The following is a 21,236-nucleotide window of genomic DNA, read 5'->3' as shown; positions in this document are numbered from 1 at the left end:
TTGCTGTTAGTAAAGTCTCTTTCCTTTCCCCTCTTTCCTTTCCAGTCTGTGAGGGGAGGGTACCGGCCTCTTTGACTTGGGGGACTCATGGTTCTGGGTGGGATCGCTGCTGGTCCAGACTTCTGTATGCTGCGTGTCTGGTCACTGATGTGGCTGGCCCCAGCAGTTGTTCTGTACTGTGCCTGGGTGTTTACTAGCTGCTCTGGAGGACAAACTAAATTTTACACCTCATTAAGCCGCCATATTGGACCCTCTGTTGCAAATATTTCTTGAGGAATTTTGCATCTATATTCGTTAGAGAGTTTGGTCTAAAGATTTCTTTTCTTGTAGTATCTTTTTCTGGCTTTGGTATTAGGGTAATGTTGGCTTCACAGAATGAATTAGGTAGTGTTCCCTCTTCTTTAATTTTTTGCGAGTATTTGACCAGGAATGGTATTAATTCTTCCTGGAATGCTTGGAAAAATTCGGCTGTGATGCCATCCACTCCTGGGCACCTTTGTTTGTAGGTTTTTGATAACTGATTAATTCTTTTTACTTGTGATTGGTTTGTTGAGGTTTTCACTTTTAGTGTAGATTGTTCGTTTTTCTAGGAATTTGCCCATTTCATCTAAGTTGTCTAGTTTGTTGGGAATCAATTGTTCGCAGATCTTTTTTATTTCTTTGGGGTCCTTTGGTAATGCCCCCATCCACCTTGTTTGTGATTTTATTTACTTGCATCTCCTCTCTTTTTATGTTTGTCCATATAGCTAAAGATTTTTCTACCTCATTGAACTTCTCAAAGAATTAACTTGGTTTTGTTGAATCTCTCCATGTTTCTGTTCTCTGTTTCATTAATTTCTCTTCTAATATTTATTATTTCTTCCCTGCTGTTTGCGTTCGGATTAGTTTGCTGTTCTTTTTTCCAGTTTCTCAGGTTGTTGGCTTTACCTCTTTTTTCTTTTTGAATAAGTATTCAAAGCTATCGATTTCTCTTTCAGCACTGCCTTGATTGGATCCTATAAGTTTTTTTTGTTTTGTTTTGTTTTTTCTGGCATGGGTAGGCACTGGGAATCGAACTCGGGTCTCTGGCATGGCAGGTGAGAACTCTGCCTGCTGAGCCACCGTGTCCCGCCCCATTCCATCCTATAAGTTTTGATATGTATTTTCATTTTAATTCATCTCAAGGTTATTTACTGATCTGTCTTACAATTTCATCTTTGACCCACAGATTGTTTTAAAGTATGTTGTTAAACTTTCATATGATTCTCTGGTTGTTATTGATTTCCAGCTTCATTTCATTATGGTTGGTTAAACTGCATTGTATAATTTCAGTCTTTTAAAAGTTAAGACTGGTTTTGGGTTCCAGTGTATGGTCTATCCTGACATCCTGAAGAATGTTCTGCTGTTTAGCGTGCAACATTCTACATATGTGTCTTAGGTCTGGTTCACTTATTATATTATTTAGGTTCTCTATTTTTTGAGCCTCTGTGTAGATTTTTAACTATTGGAGATGGGACCCTTAATTTTTTGCTGTAATAATGTAGTAGTCTAATTGACCTGTGTAGGACCACATGCCATACTTTAAACACCCTAATAAAAATCTGAATTGTCTGTTCCGTTAAGAAGGAAAATCCACTTATATTTTGTTTGTGAAAACTAAACTCAGAAAGAATTATTTTCTTTATAGTTTTAAGAGTGCAGTCACTTACAGGAAGGATATTATATGGATGATTTAGAAAAGTTTGATATTAAAAATTATAGTTGCTAATTCATTCAAAAAATATTTATTGCATGCTGGTTAGTCTTCTAGGTTCTGGGGATAAAGAAGTAGATAAAGCAGACAAGAATTCCTAACCTCATGGAACTTACATTCTAGTGGGGAGAGGCAGATATGTAATTTGTAAGATAACATATCAAAGTGTTAGAAGAACTAGAAGTCAAAATTTTCTTAATCCGATTTTTATTTTTTAAATCTTGGTTTAGTCGAACCAAATTCCGTCACAGTCAGCAGTTATTTCCTGAAGGCTCTCCTGGTGACCACTGGGTAAAGCACAGGCAACCGCTGCAGCAAAAGTCATATAATAATCATTCTGAAATGTCTGACCTTCTAAAAGCAAAGGTGAGTGATACACATTTAAGATTTCTCAGAACTTTAGATCATTTGACTTTGGAATCTTAGCTAAATTGAGGAATTGCATATTAAGAGATTATAGAATCTGCCTTGTTGTCAAAGCCTCTTTTGTTTCCGAGTTGTGGTTTGAAATAGGGCTAAGACTCCTTAACCTTTACAGCGTTGGTATAAATTCATTGTAGTAGAAATAGGAATTAACATCTTTCTTTGGTATTTATGCAACCAGTGGAAAGTTCATTTCAAAACAAAAGTCATAACCAAATCAGTAGGCTGAGCCCTCAATCTTGGGGTTCACCCCTGTGAAAGTTCTTCCTGCAAAGGATAGGCTAAGTCTACTTAAAATTAGGCCTTAGAGTCACGCCCCAGAGAACCTCTTTTGTTGCTTAGATGTAGCCTCTCTCTTTAAGCCCAAATTGGGAGGTGGACTCACTGCCCTCCCTCTTTCGTGGGACATGATGCCCAGAGGTGTAAATCTTCCTGGAAATGTGGGCCAGAAATCCTGGGATGAGCTGGTACCTGGCATCAAGGGATTGAGAAAGCCTTCTTGACCAAAAGAGGGAAGAGAGAAATAGACAAAATAAAGTGTCAGTGGCTGAGACATTCCAAACAGAGTCAAGAGGTTATCCTGAAGGTTATTCTTATGCATTGTATAGATATCCCCTTGTTAGATTAAGGTGTATTAGGAGGCTAGAGGGAAGTGCCTGAAACTGTAGAGCTGTGTTCCAGTAGCTTTTTTTCTTTAAGATGATTATATAATGATGTTGCTTTTGCAATGTAACTGTGTAATGTGAAAACCTTGTGTCTGATGCTCCTTTATTTTATTTATATATTAATTTAAAAAATTAACAACAAACGAACAAAAACATTCTTAACATATTATTCCGTTCTACATATATAATCAATAATTCACAGTATCATCATGTAGTTGCATATTCATCATCATGATTATTTCTTAGAACATTTGCATCAATTCAGAAAAAGAAATAAAGACAATAGAAAAAAATAAAATGAAAACAGAAGGAAAAAAGAGTATACATACCATACCCCTTACCCTTCCCTTTCATTGATCACTAGCATTTCAAACTAAATTTATGTTAACATTTGTTCCCCCTATTATTTATTTTTATTCCATATGTTCTACTCGTCTTGACAAGGTAGATAAAAGAAGCATCAGACTCAAGGTTTTCAGAATCACACAGTCATATTATGAAAGTTTTATCATTATTCAATCATCTGATGCTCCTTTTATCTACGGTGTGGACAGACGAGTAAAACATATAGATTAAAAAATAAATGATAGGGGAACAAATGTTAAAATTAAAAAAATATATGTATTGGATAGATGGAAGTACTAGTGGTCAGTGAGAGGAAGGGATAAGGGGTATGGTATGTCTGAGTATTTTCTTTTTCTGGAGTGATGCAAATGTTCTAAAAAATGATTATGGTGATGAATATACAACTGTGTGATAATATTGTGAGCCATTGTGCACCATGTGTGGGATGTTTGTATGTGCTTATACATCGTATCAATAAAAATTTACAAAAAGAAAAAAATACTAGTGATCAATGAGAGGGAGCGGTAAGGGTGTGGTATATCTGAGTTTTTCTTTTTTCTTTTTAGTTCTTTTTCTGGAGTGATGCAAATGTTCTACAAAATGATCATAGTGATGCTTACACAACTGTGTGATGATATTGTTGGGCCAATGATTGTACACCATGTATGGACTGTGTGTTAAGATTTGTCAATAAAAATATTAAAAAAAAAAAAGATTTCAAACAGTGGAGAGGTTATCCTGGAGGTTATTGTTACACATTATATAGATATCCCTTTTTAGTTTATGTTATATTGGAGTGGTTGAAGGGAAGTATCAGAAACTGCTGAGCTGTAGCTCTAGAAGCCTTGCTTCTTGAGGACAGCTGTATAAAGATAAAAAGTTTACAGTGTTAGTGTGTGATTGTGAAAGCCTTGTGTCCGATGCTCCTTTTTTGCAGGGTATGGACAGATAAGTAAAAAAAATACGGATAAAAAATTAAATAAATAATAGGGGTGAAAAAGGTTAAAAATAAATTGGGTAGATGGAAATACTAGTGGTCAGTGAGAGGGAGGGGTAAAGTGTATGGTATGTAAAGTGTATTGTATGAGTTTTTTATTGCTTTTTCTGGGGTGTTGCACGTGTTCTAGAAAAACCATCATGGTGATGAATACACAACTAAGTGATGAAATTGTGAACCATTGATTGTACACTGTTCTAGTTTGCTAGCTGCTAGAATGCAGTATACCAGAAGCAGAATGGCTTTTCAAAAGGGAATTTAGTAAGTTGCTAGTTTACAATTCTAAGGTTGAGAAAATGTCCCAATTAAACAAGTCTATAGAAATGTCCAATCACAGGCCTCCAGGAAAAGATACCTTGATTCAAGAAGGCCGATGAAGTTCAGGGTCTCTCTCTCAAGTGAGAAGGCACGTGGCAAACACAGTCAGGATTTCTCTGTCAGCTGGAAGGGCACATGGCAAACATGGCATCATCTGCTAGCTTTCTCTCCTGGCTTCCGGTTTCCTGAAGCTCCCGGGAGGCGTTTTCCTTCTTCATCTCCAAAGGTTGCTGGCTTGTGGACTCTGTGCTTTGTGGTGCTGCAGCATTCTCTGCTCTCTCTGAATCTCCTTCATTCTCCAAAATGTCCCCTCTTTTGTAGGACTTCAGAAACTAATCAAGACCCACCCAAATGGGTAGAGACATGTCATCACCTAATCCAGCTTAACAACCACTCTTTTTTAAAAAATATTTATTTATTAATTTAAAAAATTAAGAACAAACAAAAACATTAACATATAATTCCGTTCTACATATATAGTCAGTAATTCTCAATATCATCACATAGTTGCATATTCATCATTTCTTAGAACATTTGCATCAATTCAGAAAAAGAAATAAAAAGACAATCTTAACAACCACTCTTGACTAAATCACATCATCCAGAGACATTATCTGATTACAGTTTCAAACATACAGCATTGAATAGGGATTATTCTTCTTTTATGAAATCAGATTTTCCTTAAAACATGGCTTTTCTAGGGGGCATACTTCCTTTCAAACCAGCACTACACCATGTAAGGAATGTATGTGTGTGAAGATTTCTCAATAAAAATATAAAACAAAAAGTCGTACATGAGAAAAATACGTTCCAAGTGAAGATGAATGTGTGTATTGGCTTTTATTGGGGGTGTTTGCAGGAGGTATATTGTAAAATTTCAAATTCATTTTGCATGTTCCTGCATATATATGTATAAATGTTTTCTGTATATATATATATATATAGACATATATATATGATTTTTATTATTAAATATAACATATATACAAAAAAGTGTAGTTTTTGTATATTTAAAAATTTTAAAGTACACTTAACAAATAGTTTTAGAACAAATTCCAGTGTGTTGTGTGGGTTACAGTTCCACAATTTCAGTTATTTCCTTCTAGGTGCTCTGGAGACAAAAAATATATGTTAATATAATGATTCACTAGTCATATCCATTTGTTAAATCCTATCTTCTTTGTTACAACTCCTCCTTCTCTTTTGGTTCTTTTCCCAATCTTTAGGGATGTTTTAGCAATGACCATTCTAACTTCTTCATGTTGTAAAGGGTTTTCGACATTATGAGATAGCTGGATGCAACTGGTTGATATTCTTCGAGAAACTGGTAACTTTGGGTTTCAGGTTTTACGTTTCTGAGAAATAAATTTAGTGAGTAGAACTTCTATAGAGTCTCAGATAGAGCCCTGGGTAGTCTTTAGGCTTTACAGGAATACTCTTGGGTGGGGATTAGCATACCATGGCAATTAGCAATATCTAGTTAAAGCTTGTATAAGATTAACCTCCAGAATAGCCTCTTGACTCTATTTGAAATCTTTATTGATAGCTTCTTTTGTTACATTTCTTTTCCCTCTTTTGGTCAGATAGGCATTGTCGATCCCATGGTGCCAGAGGCAGGCTCAGGCTCATCCCTGGGAGACATGTCCCACGTGCCAGGGAGATGTACACATGGACGTTATGTCTTAAGTAGTTGGGAGGGTAATGATTTTACTTGCAGAATTTGACTTGGAGAGAGAGAGAGGCCTCATTTGAGCAACAAAAGTGCTTCTCTGGAAATAAGTCTTAGATATAATTATAGGTAGGCTTATATTCTCCATTATAGAACTAAGTTTCATAAAAACAAGACTATGATGTCAATGGCTTGGTCTATTAATTCACTTGTTCCTAATGTTTGGGAGAGTATCAGGGATTTCCCTGTTGGGAAAGTTGAATAGTTTCATATTTTTTCTCTGGTCCTTCAAGTGACTTTTATTGTATTTGTTTCTAAAGAGAGAAAGAGTTAATTACTAGATGTGTAGTAGGAGAGAGCAGATGACCTAGCGGCCCAAAATCTGTTTCCCAAACTGCGGTAATTCAGATTTTTATAAAAATATTTTATTGATAAATCTTTGCATATAAACATTCCATACATGGTGTAAAATCAGTGGCTCACAATATCATCACATAGTTGTATATTTATCACCATGGCCATTTTTGAACAGTTGCATCACTCTAGAAAAATAAATAAAAATTAAAAAAAAACCTCATACATACTATATAATACTCTTATCCTCCCCCACTGACCACTAGTATTTCTAGCTCCCCAATTTATTTTAACCTTTGTCCTCTCTATTATTTATTTTTATCAATATTTTTTATCTGTCTATACCCTAGATAAAAGGAGAATGAGACAGAAAGTTTTCACAATCACACAGTCACATTGTAAAGCTATATCAATATACAGTGGTCGTCAGGATTCAAGGTTACTGGAATACAGCTCAACAGTCTCAGGTACTTCCCTCTAGCTATTCTAATACACCATAAACTAAAAGAGTATATCTATATAATGCATAAAAATAACCTCCAGGATAACCTCTCAACTCTTTGAAATCTCTCAGCCACTGAAACTTTATTTTGTCTCATTTCTCTCTTCCCGCTTTTGGTAAAGAATACTCTCTATCTCTTGATGCTGCATCCTGGCTTATCCTGGGATTTTTGTCCCATGTTGCCAGGGAGATTTACACCCCTGGGAGTCATGCCCATGTAGGAGGAAGGGCGTTGAGTTCACCTGCTTATTGGCTTAGAGATGCCACATCTGAATAACAAAAGAGGTTCTCTGGGGGTGATTTCTTTGGATGAATAGTTTTAATAGAGAAGAGATGGGCAGGGTTTAGGATAATGAGTACAGTAGCCCTAGATGATGTGATTAGAGGTGATCTGATTATTGAGTGAGCTGAATTACAAAATGTATGAAAGAGAATTGCAGAATGAGGTATAGTTGACTTACAGGTTAAAGTCTAAGCTACTTAGCGCATGTCTGGTGGGCCCACTTTGGTTAGAACCAATCTCTGTCGTCAAGGTAACTATGGGCTTGGGGTAGGTTAGTTCTGGGAAGACCCAAGACCCTTTTTAAATGAACATTAGGGTCTATCTGTAGTGATTACAAGACTCCAAAGTTGAGAAACCAGACAACTGAGTATAAATGAAGGCACCTCACATGACTTTGTCAGTACTTTTTAATTTTCTGCCCAACATTCTCTGGAATGTATCTCAGTGTTACATTAAGCTATACAGAACTGCAAGACCTCATTCCCAATTCTAGGCCCCATGTGTTTAGGTTGTTTAATTGAACTGGCCAGACAGGTTCAGTTAAATTAATTGTGTGCCACAGACAATTTAGGTTTCGGACAAATAAACCTCTCCCTTTGGTCTTGTACAGTAGATGAAATTCTAAAATATAGACAGTTTCATCCTTTACCCTGTGTTCTGACTTACCTTGGTCCCAACCAGATTGGCTTTGTTCTTATCTCTAATTGAAGCCTGTTATCTTTTTCGGCTTCTTTAACAGTTGTTGTATGTAGCAATGCTGACTTTCAGAGCGTAGAACTCCAACTCTGAGTCTTAAGTGCCACACAGGTACCCAAAGTTCCAGGATACTACCAGGTTATACACATATAGCATAACATCTCAAAATTTAGAAATAACACTTAAAGCTCAGGAATAAATGTGACTGTTTTAAGAGCTTGCAGTCTAGGCTGCAAGTTTCTTAGAAGTATTTTCTAAAGAGACCATATAATTTTTGTCCATTTGTTTCTGGCTTATTTTGCTTCAGCATAATGTCTTCATGGTTTATTCTCTTTGTTGCATGCCTCTTTGTTCCTTTCTGTAGCTGCACAATATTCTATCATATGTATATACCATATTTGCCCTTCTGCTTCTCAGTCAGTGTACCCTTCAGCTACATCTATCCATTGGGTATCACGAATAATGTCATCATAAACATAATGTGCAAATGTCTATTTGAGTCCTTGCTTTCAGCTCTTTCAAGTATGTTCCCAGTAATGGGATTGTTTAATATGGCAACCCTGTATTTAGCCTCCAGTGGATCCACTACATAACCTTTTGGAGGGGGTGGCTGACCTTTTCTCTTACCCTACCAGCATTAAATAGGTATACTTCCCTCTCCACATTTTCTCTAGCACTTCAATCTTTTTGTTTATTTATTTTGGGTCTTCAGATTTTGTTGACTATATATATATTCATATAGTATGTAGTCTATCCAAAATAAACAATGTTTTATATTACTCTCACTTACTGTACAATCATCATCATTCTCAATTTTAGACAATTTTCATTGCTCCAAAGAGAAAAATAACAGACACACCAACACCAAAAAGAAAATGCAAAATTCCCATTAACTTTTACCCCCTCGCCCAATTTTTACCCCAATTATTGTGGTCCTAGTGATGTATTCCTATTAAATATAGACCTTATCATGCAATAAGTAGCTTTCCCCATATATCCCTCTATCCAATATATTTTTAAAAAGAAGAATGAAAATAAGAAAGAAGAATGACACTCATCCAATAGGATAGCTAAAAGAGGAAAGATGAATTTAACGAAGTATTAGTGAGGATGTAAAACAGTGTGAAACGCTTAAATAAATTTTTCTGGGAATATAAATTGGTAAAATTACCTAAGAAAATTGCAGTATATACTCAAGAACATAGACATACTCAGTGATCCAACAATTCCACTGTTAAGTATATACCCACGAACTTGTGTATGTTTATCAAAAGACATATAGAGAATTGTTTATAGCAGTACTGTTTGTAAATGGCCCTCAAAAGTGGAAACAAACAAACTGTCCGTGAACAGTGGAATGGATAAAAATCCTGATATAATCACATACTGGAATACTACACAGCAATGAGAATGAGTAAACTATTGCTGCACATAGGATGGATATATCTCACAAACATCATATGCAGCAGAAGAAGCCAGTCACAAAAGGCACATGATTCCATTTATAAAAAGTTCAAAACCAAAGGATAACTGACCTATGATGATGGAAGTTAGAATTGGGACAGGGCCTAAGGGGAGCTTCTGTGATGCTTGTTAAATGAATGCTTTCAGTCTGTAAATTTATCGTGGTGCACTTTTCATTGGTTTGCTTTTTGTGTAGGTAATCTTTGAATAAAATTTTTTTTTTTTAAAGAGATGGGTAGCCAACCATTTAGGGTGGAATGTAAGATAGTGGTATTTTTGCTGGCTTGAATAAAAATATGTGGTGACATGAGTTTCTGAAAGCCATAGTTTCCTCCCATTCTTTTAAGTTAGCTTACTGTTTTTAAGCTTAAAGTTTTAGCAACCGTTGATATTAAAATTACTATTGTATTTATGCTTTTTAAGCTAGTCCTTTTAAATAGCTGCATCTTCAAGATCATTTAGAAGAAATTAATATTTAAAACTTTTACCTGTGTTAAATTTATAATTTTACAACAAAAATATTCTGTTATTATTAAAGCAGTAGAAGAGCAAGATGTAAACTAGTATATGCTCAGATTTTAAATTGGATTTTAGGTCTAACTTTCAGGATAATGGTCCATACTTAAAATATCACTCTACATTATTTTGTATAAAAATATATTATTCATTTAGTAATGTCATTTCTTTATTAATAACTTAAATATATTTTAAGGTAACAATTGACCACATCTTTTGACTACTTCCTGTCTAAGAACGTGTCAGCAGTTTCCTCAGAGAAGTTCCCTTTTTATATAAAGAAACATTTATATAAGAGTTCCACACTGTTTTACATCCTCACTAATACTTGGTTAAATTCATATTTCCTCTTTTAACTATTCTATTGGATGAGTGTCATTGTTTTTTTTAAAAATATATTGGATAGAGGGATATATAGGGAAAACTACTTACTGCATGATAAGGTCTATATTTAACAGGAATACATCACTAGGACCTCAATGATAGGGGTAAAAATTGGGGGTGGGTGGATAAAAGTTAATGGGAATTTTGCATTTTCTTTTTGGTGTTGGTGTGTCTGTTATTTTTCTCTTTGGAGCAATGAAAATTGTCTAAAATTGAGAGTGATGATTGTATAGTAAGTGAGAGTAATATAAAACATTGTTTATTTTGGATAGACTACATACTATATGAATATATATTTCAAATTTGTTCCCCTTCCTCCTTTTTATTCTTTATTCTCTTCTTTGTTATCATTAATTCCATTTATGCAATATGAACAAAAAATCTAAGCAGATATAGGAGAAGGCAAGAGATGTGGAAAGGTTTATAAGGGACCCTATATTTGCTATTTCATGCTTTAAGAGGAATCTTGCTTTGTGAGACACTGTCTTTCCATAAGAAAATATGTTGATATGGTGTGGTTCCCAGTTTTATGAAGATGTTTTGGGGGTTTGCTAAACTCATTATTTAATCAGCTAAGCATATTCAAAGGAGTATATTCTTTTGCCCTTGTATGTACATTTGATTTCTTCTTATTGAAAAAACAGAATCAAAGTATGAGGGGAAATGGTAGAAAGCAGTATCAAGACTCACCTAATCAGAAGAAAAGAACAAATGGGGTCCACAGCCATCCAGTTAAGCAGCAGAATCCCTTGACGGTAAGAATTAGTTCCTATGCTAAGTAGACATTTCACGTTTTGTAAGAATGAGAAACAGGCATTGTTAAGGCACATTGATGTTATTTGCTTTGTTCTTATTTTAATTGATATCTTGATAGCACTCAATTGTATACTATTTTATATTCACAAACTAAAAATCTGTATTTAATCACTCTTTATTTCTTAACATTTTTTATTCCTCTTAATTATAGGTTTGTAACATAGATTCAATTGCACCTTTAATCTTTGCTTTTTATGTGGATATTTACATGTATAGTCAGCTCTGTTTTCTAGAGTAATTCATTGATTATTCTGTCTGTTCTAAATAGAGTTTGTGTTATGTTAATGAAGGTAAAAATTTGGGAGAGCTTTATGTTGTATTTTTTTTTCTTTCGAGCTTAAAATGTTTAGAAAATTAGAAATAAAAAGCAAAGCACTCCTAGCTAATGCCGTAGTTGTTAGACTATGCCCAAAGACAAATAAATGGAAATATTTTGAGGAATTTTATTCCATTCTTTTTATTCTGTGCTCCAAAAAAGTAATTTGTGACCATTTCTTACTTACCTATTCTGTACATTCTGACATTTGTATGGTTGATTTTCTTATGTTAGCTTCACCTAGTTCTCATTTCTTTAACAGTAATTTCAAATTTTTAGCAAAAATATTTCCTCTTAATTTTTACTTGGGGAATAATGACTCCTCTGGTGAATACATGTTAAAGATTGATTTATTATCAAACTAGTTTGCCCTTTCCTATTATTGTATTTTACTCTGGTAAAAGTATGGCAAGAACAAAGGAGACAGTTTTAATAGATGATTAAAAGAATTTAATAAAATGCAACATCTGTTTCTAACAAAAACTGGACAGAAAGATATTCCCTTAGTATGATAATAATGTAAAAATGTCATTTTCTCCCCACTTAATGTATGTTTAAGTCCATACAGTCAAAATCCTTGTTGGTTCATTGTGTTACTTCACAAATGACTTTTAAATACATTAGAAGAATTTAAATGGGTTAAGAAGAAATGTTTTAAAAAAAGAAAGTTAAGGATGATAATATGAACAGTTCATAAGAGAAGAATAAAAGCTATAAATGTGTGAAAAATGTTAAGCCATAGGTGTCATAAGAAATATCAGTTAAAATGGGATGTCATTTTTCCCCAGCAGATTCCCAAAGATGAAAAAAATTGTTGATACCCAGTTGAGTATTGTTGAGTGTATTGGAAATGCTTAAAAATTGCTAATCGGTACAACCTTTCTAGACAGCAGTTTTGCTATATGTATTACCCCATTACTCTATATAACAATGTAAAAATGAAAACAACCTGTATATCCAAGAGATGATACTAAATGCAATGTTGTAGATGTCATGTCATTAAAAAGATGATGTAGATTTATATTTGTTGAAAAAATAATGTTTCACAATACATTACACTTCAAAAGTAGATGGCAGAATAGTAGTATGTATAGTATAATTCCATTTAAAAATTACACACATATGTAATGTGTATTTTATATATACACAAATATATAAAAATATATAAACACATATCTTAGGAAAAAAGATGGAACGATATATAATGGAATGTTTATACTGATTATCTCTAGGTTAAAAGATTTAATTTTTTTTTCCTGGTGTTTCTATAATGTACATATAATCAAGAACTGAAAAGTATTAGGCTTAAGAAATAAAAAAATGTAAAAAAGTGAGAATGGAGATGATATGTATAATCCTCATTTAACCTTCTTCCTCCCAAATTTGTAATCTCCTCATTTAGAGTAACTAAATTTACTAGAAATGATGTGTCTTTATATGCGTGTGTACTTGTGTTTTTTAAATAGAAATGTGAAAAAAAACTTCATCCACGAAAACTTCAGGATAATTTCGAAACAGGCAAGTCATTTTCTGGCTTTTTAAAATCTCTGCCTTGTGGGATTTGGTTTGTTTTTGGCCTAACTTTAGTTTTAGTGGGAGTATTTGATGAACTGTGATAAGTAAGCAGGGAGAGTTTTACATATTTTGTAGAGAGAGTTCATATATGTGGTCTGCAGTTCTTTTAATATAAAATTGGTTAAAATAAATGTATTTAAATGAGGATGAAATTATTTGCCCCATGAATTTGCTATTTCTTTTGTGAATATCAAGCCTTAGTGCTATGCATGAGTATTGTCAATAATAATGGTTTAAGGATTAGAGGGAGAGTAGAATGAAGTATAGTAATGATGAAGAGACCGAATTCTTAGGTATATGTGGGGCAGCAGTTTATCACCATGATCATTTATAGAACATTTGTGTCATTCCAAAAAAAGAAATAAAAAGAAAAAAACCAATACCACATACCCCTTACCTGTCCCTCTCATTGATCACTGCTATTCAATCTATGAAATATTTTTTTTACCCCTTATCCCCACCCACCCACCCCCTAATTATTTGTTTATTTTTGTCCTTATTTTTTACTCATCTGTCCATACCCTGGGTAATGGGAGCGTCAGCCACAAGGTTTCCACAATCACATGGCCACATTGTAAAAGCTATGTATTTATACAGTTGTCTTCACAAACCAAGGATATTGGAATACAGTTCAACAGTTTCAGATACTTCCCTCTGGCCACTTTAATATACCATAAACTAAAAAAGAACATCTAAATAATGCATAACAGTAAGTTACAGAATAAGCTCTCAAGTCTGAAATCTCTCAGCTACTGAGACTTTATTTTGTCTCAGTACTCTCTTCCCGCCTTTGGTCAGCAAGGCTTTCTCAGTTCTATGATACTGGGTCCAGGCTCATCCCCAGGAGTCAGGTCTCATGTTTCCAGGAAGATTTATATCCCTGGGAGTCATGTCCATGTAGTGGGGGAGGCAGTGAGTTCACCTGCTGAGTTGGCTTAGAGAGAGAGACATCACATATGAGCAACAAAAGAGGTTCTCTGGGGGTGACTCTTAGGCATAATTACAAGTAGGCTTAGCTTATCCTTTGGAGGATAAAGTTCATTGGGGCAAACCCCAAGATTGAGGGCTCAACCTATTGAACTGAATGTCCCCACTACTTGCAAGAATATCTGAAACTTCCCAGAAAGGGAAGTTGAATATTTCCTCCTTTTTCCCCAGTTCCCCAAGGGGGCTTTGCGAATACTTTTTTATTCTCTGTCCAGATTACTTGGGGATATATTGGGCTGTTACACTAATCTGGACAAAACAACAAGATTTCATGCCCCAGTCAAGATTCCATGTAATTAATGGTGTTCAATTAACTGAGCATACAAGTTAAATTAGAAATGGTCTCACACAGAGGTTGAAGTTTGAAAATGTGGGCCATGTAATCCTTTACTCAGTATTCTGATTTGCCTTAGTCCTGTCCAGATCAGCTTCCTTCATATCTCTAGACTAAGTCTGATCCCTTTTTAAAAAAAATGCTTATATTTAAGAAAACAAGAAATATATTTAGAATCACCAAAAGTGGATGGATATCTTACTTAGCTTATCCATAGGCATATTTAAATAAAGAATCCAAATAATCATTGTAAAACCTATGTTTGCACAGTAAGTTTCATAAACCAATTTAAGATTAAGGCAATAAGGGAAATATCTACAAATTCAGATAGAAGAGTTTCTTAAATTCTAAATATTAAACACTAACTTAAGTACCATATGTTCAATTGTCAAACCTATAAATGTTCTCAGAATATCATAGAAAGTTATTACTGATATCAGTGTTGCTATAGCAATGACCTATGTTACCAAACATTTTTCGATTTCAGGAAAATAGGAAGATACAAATATTTTTACAATTAACATATGAGAATCTTAACCATCTAAAATGGATATCTTAGCTTATCCATAGGTCTATTTAAATAAAATATCTGAATAATCATTGTAAAGCCTGTTTGTACAATATGATTCATAAAGCAATTTAAAATTAGAGCAAGGAAGGAAGAAATCTACAAGTATAGGTATTAGAGTTTCTTAAATTCTCCATATTAGACACTAAAATACCACTTTTTCAGTTTTTTGAATAGTAATCTCTGTTCATTTTTAAACAGTTTTATTTGCACATCTTACCATCTAACCTAAGTAAAATATCAGTGATTCCTTCTGTAATCACATACCGTGCCTTTGTCACCATAATCTATATGAAGACATTTTTTTCCACAAAGAATCCTATACCCCTCCCATATATCCCCTGCTTATTAACATTTAGTTTTGGCATATTGCCTTTGTTGCATTGAGTGGAAACATATTAGTGTTACTGTTAACTGTAGACCCTAGCTTGCGTTGATTGTACTTTTACCCTGTGTATACCATCTACTTTCAATACCCTGCAATATTCACATTCATTCATTCTCCCTCATGCAAAAATGTTTTTTTATTTGTACATTTAATCACCACTGTTAGGCATTCATAAGTTATACTGTCTCAGTCTTTATCCTCGATCTTTTTTTCTAGTTTCATTCATGTCCCCAGCCCTTCTCCCTCTATCATATTTACATTCTACTTCATTCATTCATTGTGCTACATTTAGGTAGTATTGTGCCGTCCATTTCTGAATTTTTATAATCAGTCCCGTTACACAATCTGTATTCCTTCAGCATGAACTGCCCAATCTCTACCCTATTCCTGTCTTCTGATAACCTGTGTTCTTAACTTCAGTTCTTCAAGTTCATTCATTAATGTTCATATTAGTGAGACCATAAGGTATTTGTCTTTTTGTTTCTGGCTAATTTCACTCGGCATAATGTCCTCAAGGTTCATCCACATTTTTACATACTTCATGACTTTATTGTCTTACAGCTGTGTAATATTCCATTGTATGTACATACCACAGCTTTAGTCACTCATTTGCTGATGGACATTTGGGCTGTTTCCATCTTTTGGCAGTCATAAATAATGTGAGGTGCAAATGTCTTTGTCCTTGTCACGGTCTTAGCTTTAATATTTAGGTCTTTGATCCATTTTGAATTAATTTATGTATAAGGTGTGAGGTAAGGATCCTCTTTCATTCTTTTGCTTATGGATATCCTGTTCTTCAAGCACAATTTATTGAAAAGTCTTCTCTGTCCAGGGTAGGTTGGCTTGATTGTCTTGTACAGAGAAGATAGGTTTAACAAATGAATATGAGAGCTGAATCATTGAGTCAGTATAGGTAGTTTGCATGTTTCTAGGAATTTGTCTGTTTTGTATAGGGTATCCAATTTATTGAAATTAAATTGTTCACAGTGTACTTCTTATTGTCCTTTATATTTCAGTTGGTTGATAATAAAAAAAAAATTGTTTTAATTGTTTGTATCCCATCTCTTTTTCTTTGTCATTCTAGCTAAAGATTTGTTGGTTTTATTGATCCTCTCAAATAGCCAACTTTTGATTTTGTTATTCTATTACTTTTCAGTTCTCTATCCTTTGTCTGTACTCTAATCTTTGTTATTTCCTTTCTTCTGTTCATTTTGGGTTTAGTTTATTCTTTTCTAGAGTCTCCAGTTCCAAGGTTAGGTCTCTGAGATCATTCTTCATTTTAAAATTTTTTAAATTTTATTTTATTTTTTTTACATGGGCAGGCACTGGGAATCTGCCTGCTGAGCCACTGTGGCCTGCCCCTGTTGTTCAATTTTAATGTAAACATTTAGAGCTATGAATTTCCCTCTGAGCCCTGCCTTTGCTGTATTCCATAAGTTTAAATATGTTGTGTTTTCATTTTCATTCTCTCAAGATATTTCATTTCCCTCTTATTTCTTCTGTGACCCATAGGTAGTTTGAGCATGTTATTTAATTTTCACATATTTGAGTTTTCTATTTTTCCTTCTGCTATTGATTCCTAGCTTCCTTCCATTGTGGTCTGAGATGATACAATGTATGATATCAGTATTTTTTAATTTATTGTGACTTGTTTTGTTACCTAATATATGGTCTATCCTGGAAAGTGATCCATGTGCATTAGAGAAGAATATGTATTCATCTGCTGTTGGCTAAAGTGTTCTGTATATGTCTGTAAGTCTGGTTAGTTAAAAGTATCATTCATTTCTTCTGTTTACTTACCAACCTTCTGCCTAGATATTCTGTTGGTTATTGAAAGTGGTGGATTGAAATTTCTTCGGATTAATGTAGGAACTCCAAGTTCTCTCTTCATTTTTGTCAATATTTGTGTTTCCTGGCTGAACTGGCCTGTGGGGACAGCATCAAGAAGTCATATCTATACCAGTGTTCAGTCTTATTCCACGAAGTTAATAAAATACTTTTCTCTGGGATTTTGGTGAGGGATAGGCTGTATCTGTGGTTTTGATAATTTATCTCCCAGATTTCAAAGAACTACCATTTTTACCATGAGTCAGATGTTTTGAAGATCAATTTTTGGTGTTTAGAGCTCATTAGAAAATTAATGTATAATGTTATTTGTTTTATTATAACATTTAATCTTAATTAAACCTGTTTTTAATGCAGTTTCTAGTTATTTTCTTAGGAGAACTTTATTCTTGCATTACCATGAATGTTGGGAAGATGTGTGTTTTGCTTGTTGATTTCAAACATAAGCGAGCACAATAAAGTGGATGCTGAACCATTGAACATATAAATGTTTCCAGCTGTGTCCCTGAATGTGTAATAAGCAAGTGTAGTAAATATTTTAATTATAGTTTTGTTATAAATATAACTTAATAGGAAAAAATTTCATCAGAATAATATTGTGTATGGCTAATTTTTAATTATGCCTACTGGCAAACCTTAAGAATCCTAGACGTTCCTCATATACAATATTCAGTGCACAGAAATCTTATGGTTCAAGTAAAGTAAGTGATTTTCACACAAAACTTCCAAGTCCAAGTCAGTATTTTTCTAGTCCTTCTTAACTCTCTCCTAAATGCAGTGCTCATAAACCTCAAAGATGAATTAAGGGCATAAGAAACCCTGATACTAAGAAATGTACAGACAGAAGAAGGACTAGAACATTTGCACCACTCTAGAAAGAAATATATTAGAAGAAAATGAAACAGTTAAAAGTTTTACTTTCAGAGATATTGTAGGTACTAATACTAGATTTATGTTTCAGATTTAATGATGATAAAAGAACTCACAAAATAACTTCAGGCTGAGGATGCATTTCCCTGCTTTTCAAGCATTTCTTTCCTCTGATTGCTCCATCCTTACTGTCAAGTCTATATCCTATGGATCCTAAGTGTCAGTTTCCCCTACTCTTGATAAGTCACCTCCTTCTAGTGTATTTGGAAAAGATGAGGAATTTGTCTCACAAACACTTGGTCTTTTCTCCCGAGATGCATATTTCCTTTACTTTATTCTGCTCATTTCACTATTTGACTTTATTGTAGAATGGATCTCGTGGTTTGTGGCTTCCCCTAGGCAAGTGCGGAAAGGGACAGGTCTCACTTCCCTTCACATCCTTTTCCCTCTTTTCCCTTAAAAAGAATTCAACTTGTATGAATAAACATGACTGTAATAAAAGATCAGGGAGAATCAATGGGAATAACACAGTTATAATAAATATGTATTTTCCCATAGTTCACCCGAGGTAGTACCCAGGAAGTCCTGTCATTGGGGTTCCCACCACAATGTACCCCTGTTCTCCCCTCCCCCACCCTGGAACATCTTAGTGCCTTTAATGTGCTAACTGGCATGGTGTTTTTCCAACAGAGTAGCATAGTGTCCAGGACATACTTGTTTTCCCCTGAGCATGACTTGGTTAAAGCTGCTTCACATACATGGCTGCTTAAAAGAGTGCCTTGTTAGTGGTGGACCCTGATCTGGAGGCCCTCACCAGCTGCAACCAGCAGAGGAGGCTGGTCTTCCAGGCTGGCCTTGGACTTGGGTTCCTTTACTTCTTTTTTTAAAATTTTTTAAAAATATAACAACATATAAACATGAACATTCTTACCATATGCTTATTCCATTCTTGGTATATAAACAATAACTCACAGTATCATCACATAGTTGTATATTCATCACCACGATTACCTCTCAGAACATTTGCATCAATCCATAAAAGAAATAAAAAGAATAAAGAAAAAAATTCGCGTATACCATACCCCCTCCCTCTCCCCCTCACTGATCACCAGTATTTCTTTTTTTTAATTTTTAATTTTTTTTAAGTACCAAAAAACACCAAACAAGCGCAAACATTCATAACTTTTGATCATTCTGTTCTACATATATAATCAATAATTCACAATATCATCACATAGTTGCATATTCATCATCATGATCATTTCTTGGAATGTTTGCATCTATTCAGAAAAAGAAATAAAAAGAAAACAGAAAAAATTTCATACATACCATACCCCCACCCCTCCCCCTCACCAATCACCAGTATTTCACTCTAAATTTATTTTAACATTTGTTCCCCCTATTATTTATTTATTTTTAATCCATATGTTTTAATCATCTATCCATAAGGTAGATACAAGGAGCATCAGACACAGTTTTCACAATCACACAGTCATTGCAAAAGCTTTATCATTATATAGTCATCTTCAAGAAACATGGCTATTGGAACAGTTCTACATTTCCAGGCAGTTCCCTCCAGCCTCTCCATTACACCTTAACTGAAAAGGTGATGTCTGTATAATGCATAAGAATAACCTCCAGGATAACCTCTCGATTCTGTTTGGAATCTCTCAGCCATTGACACTTTAATTTGTCTCATTTTGATTGAGAAGGTTTTCTCAATCCCTTGATGCTTAGTCCCAGCTCATGCTAGGATTTCTGTCCCACATTGCCAGGAAGGTCCACACCCCTGAGAGTCATTTCCCACATAGAGAGGGGGAGGGCAGTGTGTTTGTTGGTTGGTTGGCTGAGAGAGGCCACATCTGAGCAACAAAAGAGATTCTTTGGGGGTGAGTCTTAGGCCTAATTTTAAGTAGGCTTTGCCTGTCCTTTTCAGGGTTAAGTTTCGTATGAACAAGGCCAGAAAAAGAAACAAAAGGAAAAAAGAGAGACCCATACATCCCATACCTCTTATCCCTTACTGTCAATAACAACTAGTATTGCAGTTTGCAAAAATTTTTTTTAACCCCTTAGCTTCTCCTATTATTTATCCATTTTTTTTTGTCCTTATTTTTTTTCTCACCTGTCTGTATACCCTGGATAACAGGCTGGCTTAGAGAGAGAGGCCACATCTGAGCAACAAAAGAGATTCTCGGGGGTTGACTCTTAGGCATAATCTTAAGTAGGCTTAGCCTGTCCTTTTCGTGAATGTGTTTCATAGGGGAAAACCCCCAAATAGAGGGCTCAGCTTATTGATTTGGTTGTACCCACTGCTTACAAGAATATCAGGAACTCCCCAGGTGGGGACATTGAATATTTCCTCCTTTCTCCCCAGTCACCCAAGGGGACTTTGCAGATACTTTTTTATTTTCTGCCTAAATTACTCTGTGATACACCTGTGATACATTGGAGCATCACACTAACTTGTACAAACTAAGATCTCACTCCCTATTCAAGATTGTATGTGTAATTATGGTATTGGGTTAAATTGACCATAAAAGTTAAATTAGATAATGTGCTACCAAAATATAAATTTTGCACCAAATGAACATCTCTCCCTTTGATCTCACACAGAAGTTGAAGTTTTAAACTCTATAGCATATCATCCTTTACCCTGTATTCTTATTTACCTTAGTCCTATCCAGATCGGCTTATTCATATCTCTAGCTGAAGTCTGATCACTTTTTCAACATTTTATAACAATTGTTATTTGTCTCCCTCATTTTGAAACTAAGTCTTGTTGTATATAAATTTCTTGGTTGCCTGTTTTCTTTCAGCACTTTTTAAATATTTCATACCATTGCTTTCTTGCCTTCATGGTTTTGTGTGAGAAATTAACACTTAATTTTATTGGAATTTCTTTGTACATAAACTCATTGTTTTTCTCTTACAGGTTTTAGAACTTTTTCCTTTTCTTTGGCATTGGACAGCTTTATTACTATGTGTCTGGCTGTGACTCTCATTGAATTTATCCTGGTTGGGGTTCATTTTGGGTTTTTTGAATGTGTATTTTCATGTTAACTTTGGAAAATTTTCTGACATATTTCTTTCATTATTCCTTCTTTCCTTTCTCTCTCTCTCTTTTTTTTTCCTTCTGGGACTCCCATAATATGTCTGTTGGTGTGCTTAGTGGTGTCCACAGATTGCTTG

General features: G+C 34.5%; 1 protein-coding gene across 10 annotated transcripts in view; it reads left to right on the top strand.

Annotated features, from left to right (window-relative positions):
• Positions 1-21,236, top strand: part of DCP2 (decapping mRNA 2) — a 118,325-nt gene that overhangs the window by 70,370 nt on the left and 26,719 nt on the right. For all 10 annotated transcript variants that reach the window (XR_013167018.1, XR_013167017.1, XR_013167016.1 and 7 more), the window contains 3 exons: positions 1,963-2,098; positions 10,993-11,103; positions 12,947-12,998. Coding sequence is in view for 5 of the 10 variants with exons in the window: in XM_077138940.1 (XP_076995055.1) it covers positions 1,963-2,098; positions 10,993-11,103; positions 12,947-12,998 (299 nt within the window). In the remaining 5 variants the exon portion in view is untranslated. The remainder of the gene's footprint in view (positions 1-1,962; positions 2,099-10,992; positions 11,104-12,946; positions 12,999-21,236) is intronic.

This window comes from Tamandua tetradactyla, chromosome 21 (assembly GCF_023851605.1).
Source record: "Tamandua tetradactyla isolate mTamTet1 chromosome 21, mTamTet1.pri, whole genome shotgun sequence".
Classification (NCBI taxonomy): domain Eukaryota; kingdom Metazoa; phylum Chordata; class Mammalia; order Pilosa; family Myrmecophagidae; genus Tamandua; species Tamandua tetradactyla.
This window is presented reverse-complemented; position numbering and strand designations above follow the sequence as displayed.